The sequence below is a fragment of the Stegastes partitus genome, unplaced genomic scaffold (assembly GCF_000690725.1).
Source record: "Stegastes partitus isolate 25-593 unplaced genomic scaffold, Stegastes_partitus-1.0.2 Scaffold545, whole genome shotgun sequence".
NCBI classification, from domain to species: Eukaryota; Metazoa; Chordata; class Actinopteri; family Pomacentridae; genus Stegastes; species Stegastes partitus.
This window is the reverse complement of record NW_007578276.1, coordinates 40,651-51,767: the sequence shown is the minus strand read 5'-3', so window position 1 is coordinate 51,767 and position 11,117 is coordinate 40,651. Positions and strand designations below refer to the sequence as shown.

Genomic DNA, 11,117 nt, shown 5'->3' with positions numbered 1-11,117 from the left:
GGAGCCTGTCCCAGGTTTCTTGGAGAACGGATGCTGAGGGCCAAATTGGATTTCTGACTGAATGAGGAATGAGCTACTTGGGGATGGTCTGGAGAAAGTTGAGCCACCGTCTCTTTTGTGGGGCTGCTGCTGGAGTGCCATTCATATGTGGCGGATCCTCCACAGTCATTGAGATTCACAGAGACAGAGAGAGAGAGCGAGCTCACTGTGGCCAGGTGGAGAGATCCTCCAGCTGCTGAACACAACAGATCTGCTCAGGGTAACACTTTAAATATTTAATCCTCGTCCCGCTGCTTTGAGTGACAGGAATACCCCATGAAGAGTTAATTTTCTCAGCCCCGTCCAGGCCTTTCTACAAAGACTTTACTTAACCCTGAGGGACGGACTTTGACAGCTAATAAGAAGAAATCATGTTAAACAGAGAAAGAGCTTTTTTTTGACAAAAGATTTCTGCTCTGATGTGTTTGTTCCCCAATAAACTATGCAGCGGTGTACTGCATTTTAGTGGTCCTAATTGTACACCCTTTAAATTGATGGACCCAAATCTTAATTGTTGTTGCACAAAAACACAATCGTGAATCTGGGAATGAATTGCTTGGCTACTGGAAACTGAAGCTAGTGAGGCAGTAACTTGTTAGTAAGTCCTGTAAACTATAACTATAAATATATATAAAAGTAGTGCAAGGATAAAAAGAGCTAAATATAAACAGTTTCAGAATATTTATATATGAAATAGTGCAGCTGAAGTACTTAGTTAGGATTTGGGTGACAAACGTTCCAACTTAAATCAAGTGTTATTCGATGAAAACGCTAAAAAACTGAATAAAATAGTGTTGAAGATGTAACTCCAATTAAAATGCAGCTGTTGTTTTTTTTTCAGATACAGGGAATATCTCTTATATTTTTATCCTTATTATTTTATTTAATCATCACGCGCATCCTTTTCGATGACCAATTCATTGTTTACATCATAAATACCAGAAACGACTTTTATCTTCTAACTAAATGAATGAAGGATTTGATGTAAGCTTTCCTGTGAACTCATGGCAGAGAAACAAACACTCCAGTTAAACACTGTGATTACTACCAAAGCAAATCCAACATAAATGTGAACTATGAGGACAAATCTAAGTTAGAATTGCAAATGATAAAATCAGCATAAAATCTGCTCCACAAGGCCAAGTTTCTACTTGCCACAAAGATTTATCTTTTTGTGGGTTTTGTGTTTTTTTTTGTAAGATAATTTCTTTGTTAGTTTGTGGAAAATTTTACACCTCATGAATTTCATGTGTACAGAAGCAGAGCTGTGTCTAAAACATTTTGAGTCCTTAACATGGACAGTCACATTTTTTTTTTCCTTTTTTTTTTTTTGCAGCAATTGTTATTTTGCAGCACAAACACAGGGAAGGAAAAAAAGATTGCTGGCTAGCCAGGACCCACTGAGCTTTTTTTTTTTTTTTTTTTCTCCAGCCTGGTGAAAAGAATGAATTATTCAACAGTAAGCAAGCTTTCAGCTGGCCATTTGTGTGCTTTGATCTAGGAATCAGGAGTTTGCATGAATGCCTGTATTGTCATGTTGTGTTTCCACAGTGTGTGAATTATTGAAAATAGTGCAGGTCCCTGCTTCATCTGCTGAAGTTTACACTGCAGGCGCACTGGACAGGCATGTTGGAATCGCACAGCCCCAGATGTTGTTTGTTTGTATTGTGGTGTCACGTGACCGGGTTTCGCTCGGGCCGGCCCGCCGACATGTTCAGTGTGAAAAAAGAGCTCCGGGGTCAAACTACAAACTACGAGCCCCGCCTCTCGCTCTCTGAATGTGTAGGCGCAGCACACGGCCAGGTGTTGCAGGCATCAAAGAGCTGGTGTAGCTGAAGGGCGTAGACGATGTTCTTATTTCAACTCGCCGAGCTCTGACAGAAGACTTGACCTTTTACCGTAAAGCTCAAGAGGCTGTAAAATGCTACATCAGGCTGGAAAATCCCTCTTTCACCACCGGGCGGTTTTAAAATGATTCCTGTGAATAAAATCAACTCATTAGCTGAGAATTAAGTAATTCCATTGTGAACTTTTCTTGCATCTATTGACCTTTAGCTTCAACAAAAGAGAGACGGCAGGAAGGACATCTTTATATGAGGTGAACAATTAGTCCATTAAGTCGTTACTCTAAAGATTTGCAGCAACTTTGAGAATCTGTTTTTGGCTTTTTAGGAAACATTGGACAAACATTTACGCCCACTGTGGCCTCTGAGATGTTTATAACCATTTCTAAATAACAAATAGATGGTTGTGATTCATCCTGTGATACCAACAGTGTCTGTCATTTAGCATCTCACCTTGATTTCTTATTCAGCGCCTCCAAGTCGAGGCTTCAACCTAAATTCTTTATTCTCCCGTCACACAAACAACAAGCGTCGTCCTCTGTCCTCCACACACTGGGCCTACCCACCGTGTCCGTTATCCACATTCATGCGTCTCAGATCGACTCCTGCGCTCTATCACATTCTGCCATCCCCGATGTGTTGCCATTGATAGAAGATGCCTTTCCGTCCGATTCCCTGAGATACAGCTTATTAGCACGAGGGTGGTGCGTTGTGGTCCCATTGTGTCGCCACAATAGCGAGGCCTTTAATTGATAATGAAGTAAAGGAAGAAAAATGATTCGTCGTAATGAGAGTTTGGTGAATTTCGTAGAGGAGTAAAGCAGATCCATGGCATTGGTTGGCTACAGCTGGACACATAATTAGAGTGCCTCCTTACCTATAATTTGTGTAATAGTTTTGGTTGGCGGCATGTTATTACCATATGAAAGGGCTAAGCAGGGGTCATGTGCATTGCTGCAGCAATTAGAGCAGAGCTGAGGGCAGAAGAATGTTAGGGGCCGTTGTTAATTGGAAATCTCTACAAAGCTATGCTTTAATTATAATTTAGTCAGAGCTGCACTGTTTTAAACCCAATATATTCAGTCGCCATTATTTTCTGTAATAGTATGAACAGCTCGGTCTGTTTCCTTTCAAAGCATTGGGCTTTGAAGAGAATGAGATTGAATTAGATTAATTTTAAAGGCTGTGCTGCTGCTGCTGCTGCTGCTGTGAGTTTTTTTTTTCATGCTAATGTCACATGGTGTTGTCACAAGAAAGCTGGATCTGGTTTGTACATACCTCCTGATTAGCATGTACTCGCTTTTATTTATGTTATAGCTTTGTGTGCTTTTCCAGGACTAGGAGAGGAATCAGCAGCTGTGTAGAAAGCTGCACAAAGGTGTTTATAAAAGCATCATGGTCAATAACTTTATTACATTTTTAGTTTTTAACTGATAATCTTCGTTTGGCTTTTCCTGCAGCTTGACAGCATTAATTACCCATCATGCCCCCCTACGTGAAGTCAGTCCAATATAAAATGGGAAAGATTTGAACTTGTATTCCCGGTGTGCTGGGGCAAAAGCTTGCTCGATCCTGACTTTCAGCACGAGTACGGACCGTGAAAGCGGGGCTTCATGATCCGTCCGACTTTTTGGGTTTTAAGCAGGAGGTGTCAGAAAAGTTAGCACGGGGATAACTGGCCTGTAGCGTTCATAGCGACGTCGCTTTTTTAACGTCGATGTCGGCTATCATTGTGAAGCAGAATTCACCAAGTGTTGGATTGTCCACCCACTAGTAGGGGTGCCGCAAAAGTAGAAAAGCGCTATATAAGTGCAGACCATTTACCATTTAGGGAACGTGAGCTGGGCTTAGACCGTCGTGACACCGGTTAGCTTTACCCGACTGATGATGTGTTGTTGCACTCCTGCCCAGTACGAGTGGAACCACAACACACAAACTTGATTCCTCAGTGTGTTTATTTTGTGTGTTTTCCAAAGTATTTTTACTCCCGCTGCAAGATTACCTCTGATTATTGTTTTGTTGTAGATATTGTGTTTTTATATTAAACCTGTTTTTCTTCATTTTCAGGTCGAAACGAGCTGATAGCCCGATACATAAAGCTCCGGACCGGGAAGACGAGGACCCGGAAGCAGGTAAGACGAGGGCGAGGGGAGACGTCTCTGTTGCACGAGTGTCAGAGGGCTGTCACGTTTGAATATAGACGGCTGCCTTTGTTTCTGTTTGGGAGACACAAAGCGAGATGACAATGCTAAGCTGTCGAGGGGACTTCAGAGGCTGACAAGTCCCCTGTCACCGCTGTGTTGCCCTTGATTATGACATCCTCCCAAAATTGTCACTCTTCCTCGCGCTCGTAAGGACACATAGAAGTGTAGCTTTGGTAGAGAAAAGCTTTTACATACAATATGTCAGCCTTTTTTATGGCTGCATACAGTAAAATACAAGAGTCTGAAGAGTCTCAGCTTCACAGAGAAACCTTGTCCCTTATGACTAAATCATTGTGGTTGTGCACTTGGCCAGAGTGGAAGCCTTCATTAATAGGAAGGTGAAAGCCTTAATACGTCGGTGTCATCCATCAAAGCAGAGTTGAGCTCAGATTTCTGAATTATGTCACGCAAATGTAGTATAAATAATGCAGCGTTTAAGGCACTTAATCTTTACTTGGTATTTATGACACGTAAGAATCGTCGTGCAGGAACAAATGAAAGGATATTTTTTTGTATTCAGAAGCTCTGATATTGAATTCGGTAACACTATGAAGCCCACTGATGCTCCCTCTGAACGGGAAATTCCCAGTATGACCACTGAGTTGCATGACAGCGATAAACAAGCCAGCGTCGCCGGTGACATCCGATCACTGCGTGTGGATTGATCAGTCTGGACCAGAGAGGCCGTGGTGTGGTTCGCCTCTCTGTGACTCAACACAGAATCAAAGAGAGAGTTCTTTACCCACGGCGACACAAAGCAACACATCTGTTCCTGGTTGTCGTGTGCTGCGTGTAGCTGATTAACTGATTAGTTAATTGAGATCAAATTAGCAGCAATTTTGATCTTTAATTCACCGGCTTCCTGTTATTTTTCTGTGATAGTAAACCGAACACACGTGGACAAAACAAGCCGCAACAATTATTCGTTTCACGGTAAATTAATTGGATTTAAATGAAATGTTTGGCATTCACGCGCTCTGAATAATGTAAATATTTAGCCGCAGAGGAAGCACTTGATGATGCTTTTCTGTTAAATCACTCCGGTTCTGTTTGGAGTACTCACCTTGGGCGTGATTTACGCGAATAGCGCCGGGGGAGGATGTAAATCCACCTCTCAGAGCTGTCATCAGCACACTTACTTCTCTTTCTAACTGCTGCTTAACGTTTCATCCGAGAACATAAAATAATTTTCGACTGTACAAACATCGGCGGTGAACTTGGCCGGTGAAATGCCTCGCCCGGCTCCCGTAAGGATACTAGACGAGCCAATTTTCATTCAGCACACAGCGGATCACATCTGTGTGCTCTTAATGTGTGCTAAAGGGGCCTGCATCCTCCTTAATCAGTTCACTTAAGTGACGACAACACACAGCATAACGCTTTATTGGCTGTTAGCTTGGTGTGCGGTTTGGAGATGCTTCTGTTATGCACCTTATCTCCCTGAAGTGTTTTTAAACAAAGAAATGTGTAATCCACTTTGTACTTTTTTTTTTTTCCTTTTGTTTTTTTTTTGGATTTTCTTGTTTTTTTATTTTCCCTTTTCTCTTTTTTTTTTAATGGAGGTGTCTAGTCACATACAGGTCTTAGCAAGAAAGAAAGTTCGAGAAATCCAAGCTGCCATTAAGGTACGTCTGGCTTTGCCCAGTTGCAGGGGGCTTTTCATTGCCATGGTTACAGGCTCTTCCTTTGTTTTCCTCCCCTCCCCTACCCCGCAGGTGTCTAGTCACATTCAGGTTCTTGCCAGAAGGAAATCTCGTGAGTTTCATTCCAAGCTAAAGGTATGCGCTTTTCTGCTTTTGGGCTTGTTGGTTGCTGTGCGTCTTAACTTCCTGTTTCCTGTGGTGACAGAGTGAATGCTTGGTGCTCTGATTCCCTCCAACCCCAATCCTCTGCTGACTGTAGTCTGTTCAGGTTTCTCTAACCTCTCCTTCGCCTTCTTCAGTCTTCCCTCATCCATACTGACACGCTGCCACTGTTCTGTCTTCATTATTTCACTTTTCATGACGGGCCGTTGCTTTGACAGCAGCTGCACATCGTACCCACGACTCTTTAGAACAACGTGGAAACATGATTTTTATTTCCAAAGTATGTTAGTTAAATTATGCAAGAGCCTGACCAGTGATGCATTTAGGAATTTCATACCAGATAGCCAGTATATTGGCGAATATGCAAAAAAAAAAAAGAAAAAGAAAGCGTAAAACACAGTGTTGAATCTCTTAAATTTTTTATTTAAATTTTATTTTATTTTTTTAAACTTTCACCAAAAAGGCACTCTAGTCATGCTAGTGGCTCTGTCGGACTGTACGTTGAGCTAAATGCTAACATTAGCAACATATGCACATATCTCAGTTTAGCATGTTAGCAAGCTAGCATAGTTAGCACCAAACAGAAAGTAAAGCTGAAGCTGATGGGATTGTCTTTAGCTTTATAAGCATTTAGAAACAAAACACTGAACGAATTACGATTTAAATGCGACGGAGGCACCAGACTGTCTTTGATTGGATAGTTGTTTCACTCCTATTTCACCATAAACCAAAAAAATGACACCTGACTGTGACTTTAAATAAAGTCAGCAGGTTTCATCCTTTGGCGACCATAACATTTCCTAGTAGACCATTTAAAACGAGTTAAGATATTCCTCTGATCAAGCAGAGCCGCTAGCATGAGTCCAAACGTAAGCACAGCACAGTTCTGTAGTTTCTTGTTTGTTATTGGCTGACTTCTACACCAGTGCAGGCCACAATAACACACATGCATTGGCTCAGTTTACTCACTGCTCAGGCTCTTACTTATTTCTAAGCTATATGTAATGATTGAGTAAAGCCAAAATCAGAGTGTGCACATGTCAGGAAGCATGCTGGCATTGGCTGTGGGTGAGTGGCTGAGAGCTGAAAAAAAAAATCGGTCTGCTTACATCCCCTACTAAGCAGATTTCATTTTAAAGAAAAAAAAAAAAAGAAGGGGGCATGGCAAGTGGGGTCTGTGTTTAAAAATGAAGGGATTACACCTCCACCTCCTTTGACAACGTAACCCAACTTTTCCCCGCCGTCAAAAGGCTCAGCGGTGCACATTCAGAGCGCAGAATGGCCGTGAAGCTGGCTGTTTCTGAAATGCCCCCTCTGCTTTTTTCTTGTTCTCCCTTCAATCTGTTGATAACTCAAGGCTCACACAATGCCGCGGCTGTCAGTCGCTTTCCTTCCTCCCGGTTCAGATGTCGTCATTTCGGAGCGTTCTTGTCAGTTATTTCAGAAATAGTGAAATCTGTTAAAAAAAATCACTGAAGAAAGCTTTTCAAGGAGGGCAGATTAAAATGGGGGGGAGAGGAGGGAGAGGAGCATTGTGAAAGAAGTAATCTTGAATAATACTGACCTGTAATTTAAGGTATTTTATGAAGTAATGCTTGTATATCAAAGGACTCTCCACCCATGTGCTATTTTCTTCTTTTCTTGGGGGAGCCGACTATACGTTTTGACTTTCACACTTTGCTCCACTCCCAGTATTCAACACAAATTAATGACCCCTCATTAATCTGTGTGTGTGTGTGTGTGTTAGAGTGTGTGTGAGTGTGTGAGAGTGTGTGTGTGTGTGAGAGACAGAGTCAGACAGGCAGCTAGCCACATGAATGCCTGGTCTTTCAGGGGCACAGGCGGCTGTCTGAAGAAAAACAGACAGCTTTTGTATGAATCCCTGTCTTTGCTCATTTAAAGCAAATTAGAGTTCAGAGTGGCGAAGAGAAACACAAGTGTGCCCTTCATTTTGGGGGGCATCGAAACCTGCTGTTTGTGGTCTCGTCCCTGGCCTTTCACTGAAATTACAGTCATTACGTTACTGTTCTGTTGTTTTCTCTCGTGTGATGAACACCGATCAGATTGGGAAAATTAGAGAGAGCGTGACTTTGGCCACAGAGACCAAGGACAATTTGTAAATACTAATTTCCTAATCCTTAAAAAAAAAAAAGAAGTGTTCGTTACACATCTGTGCATGTTAAGAAGTTCACTTGGAATGAATTTGAATTGATGTTGGGAGCCGTTTTCATGCGTAGCTCAGGCTCCAAGCAGTTTAATTGCACATTTACAACGAAAACCCTTTTTGTTTGCATTCAGGTTACAAGTATGGTAAGTATTTGTTTTCTACTTGTGATGCTGCTTTAATTAGGGCCTGCCTCGTCCTTCGGCTGCTAGTTTTGCATCTGTGCTCCTGCCGTAGTGACACAATAGCTGCTGCACAGTGTTTTCCAGCGTTTACCGGCGTGTCTGCGTGTCATCGTACAGTAGCTTGACTCCACCGGTGTCTACTGCCAGCATGCTTACCTGTAGCTTCTGTCAGTCTGCATGTGTGTGTGTGTGGGTCGCCCACGTGTGCACGACGCTGCTGTATTTATCGCTTCACCTTTATTCACAAAAAGTAGCATACGGCTGCTTTAGAGCTTTCTCTGCTTCTTTAAATTATTGCATTCAAGTCATAACATTTACCAAAAAAAAAAAAAAATGCAGATGTATCCTCAGAATATGAAAACCTCTTGTTAAAAGTTTAAATAAAAAAAAAAAGGAAGTAACCAGAGTTGCAAAAGTATGACTCGTGTCCTTCAGTTTTACTTGAAGAATTCTTTGGGATGCGTCGACGTGATGCGTTCTGACGTGCAGACAAATGCAACCTTGATAGAAGTGCTTCTGAATGAGTTTTTTAAAAAAAGTATTTTAGTCGCAGATTAGTCAACAAGCAAACTTTTAAGTGCATACCAGTACTAGCCATAGTACACTGGAATTCAGCCGCCATTGTTTAGCGCATACCTTCAAAAACAAAAAAAAAAGAAAATACACTTAGCATAGCAGTGCCGATGCTGCTTCTTTTAACCTGCTTGCTGTTTACTGTTGTGAGAGAGGTCAGCGGTGCTTTCAGCGTGTTGTTTAGTCTGATTGTTGCTACCTCTGCAACATGCCCCTCCTCTCCCTTCTGTGTGAGTGCTAAGCCTTTTGTGACTGCTATTAAAGGACCAAGCCGTGAAGGACAAAGCCCTCCAGAGCATGGCCTCCATGTCCTCGGCTCAGATAGTCTCTGCCACGGCTATTCACAACAAGCTCGGTCTGCCAGGCATCCCTCGCCCAGCCTTCCCTGGAGCAGGGGTAAGAGCCTCCCCGGCACCCCACTATTGATCCATCCTGTCCAGCTTCACCCAGGGCAGCAACAGGGCCAACCGCACCGACACTCGGGCCAAATCACATTACACACCACAGCTTTGCACAACTGCCCCTATCAGATAAGCACACGATCAAAAGGAGTGGTAGTCAAGATAACTACATCCACTGAACACAGAGCTAAGAACCATGTTGATCTTGTCGCTAGCAGCTGCTCAGAATTGGATGTTCTTTGTTGTTTTGTTCTCTGCTGTGTATTTATACGTCTAATTCTGCAGTTATGGCAGGGCATGATATCCACTGGTCAGCCAGGATCCTCACAAGAGTGAGTATCGTACTTTTACTGTCACAGAAGAACCTTCAGTGTACAAAAACAGAGTATTTTATTCCTGACTCTGTCTTCTTTCTGTTCCAGTATCAAGCCTTTCACCCAGCAGCCCTATCCCATCCAGCCAGCAGTCACAACAGCCATTTCAAGTGAGACTTTACCTTACTGCAAAAAGTGGAAACACCACACGTTCTTTCACCACTAAATCCACCTTCTAACCTACACAACGTAGTAGACAAGCTAGCTGTTGTGCACTCTGTCCCTCCCCTCGAATCATTTGAAAACATTTAGAGCTTCTTTAGTTCCTTCTGCTCCTTTAAACTCAGTCTAGCCGTAGAAGGAAATGCGCTCAGCGATAGCGTTTCCAGGTGGGTTTTGACACTTTGAACCTACGTTTCCTCCTTATCGAGCACCTTATCTACAGTCCAGGAGGGAGGGAGCAAAGATTCAAGATCAGTTTCAGCAGATTTATTTGTTTTATCTCTTCATTTAAGAAAATAAAATAAAATAAAACAGCTCGGATGATGTTAATCAAAAGGGAACAATCACATACTGCAGACAGTCACTTCAAGCTTATTATGGATGTGCACAGACCAGTAGTTGGTGACTTTGCACATAAATAATGAATTCATTTTAGCGTGTAATCTTTAAAGAAGTTTTTATTGGAAACAAAGAGAGTTGTAGCTGCACTGCATTCAGGCCGACATCAACAAACCTGACGTCCCTCATATGACCGGGGTTCATGTTTTAAAATAATCTTGCTGTACTGAAAACAGGCCACAGTGAGGATTAATCTTCTATCGTCGCAGGTTACGAGCCCACAGCAGCTCCAGCGCCCACGGCACCAGCGTGGCAGGGCCGCTCCATCGGCACATCGAAACTGCGACTGGTGGAGTTCTCTGCCTTCCTAGAGCAACAGAGAGACCCGGACTCGGTGAGCGGAGCGTGATACCGAAGCATGAAATATCACTATCTCATTCTGTTCATTCCCACCTCTTATCGTCCAATCCTTTCCTCTATGAATACACTGGGACACTTTCCCAGGCAGAGAGTCAGCTGAGAGGAGGCCAAAACAAGCTGAGAGGGGTGAAATCTGGCCCTGCAGCGACACACGGCACCAGAACCTGCAGAAATAATGAATGACTGTATATTAATCAGCTCCTTAAAAAGGCACGAGAAATCTATATTTAAGTTCGGGGACGACAGAACGCAGACTGGTAGCGCGAGCCGACTCTCTTCTCGTTCGGTCTGAATGTTTGTCTACGTTTTCCTGAGCACCATTGGGATTGATATCGCATGACAACATCAATTAATCTTACGTGCAGCTTAATGCTTGAAATTGTTTGCGTTTGCCCTGAAGGCGACGCGCTGGAGAGGCCGCTCTGTGGGCTTTTAGACCACATGACATACGGTCCCGACGAGGCCAACGAAACTCTGAAAGTAAAATGTTATTTCCTGATTTGCTTCTCTTTATCTGCGTTTGGCTATGCACCACGGCTCTGAGGCTTGCCAGACCACAGTTTTTATCCACTTTGCAAACCCAAACCCATACATCCTCAGCTGAAGG

At 42.9% G+C, this 11,117-nt stretch overlaps 1 protein-coding gene across 1 annotated transcript in view; it reads left to right on the top strand.

Moving 5' to 3' along the window:
- The window catches only part of tead1b (TEA domain family member 1b), a 54,943-nt gene that overhangs the window by 27,560 nt on the left and 16,266 nt on the right, over positions 1 to 11,117 (top strand). The window contains exons 3-8 of the mRNA XM_008288193.1: positions 3,951 to 4,015; positions 5,650 to 5,712; positions 9,079 to 9,204; positions 9,501 to 9,547; positions 9,638 to 9,699; positions 10,360 to 10,484. Of these exons, the coding sequence (XP_008286415.1) occupies positions 3,951 to 4,015; positions 5,650 to 5,712; positions 9,079 to 9,204; positions 9,501 to 9,547; positions 9,638 to 9,699; positions 10,360 to 10,484 (488 nt within the window). The remainder of the gene's footprint in view (positions 1 to 3,950; positions 4,016 to 5,649; positions 5,713 to 9,078; positions 9,205 to 9,500; positions 9,548 to 9,637; positions 9,700 to 10,359; positions 10,485 to 11,117) is intronic.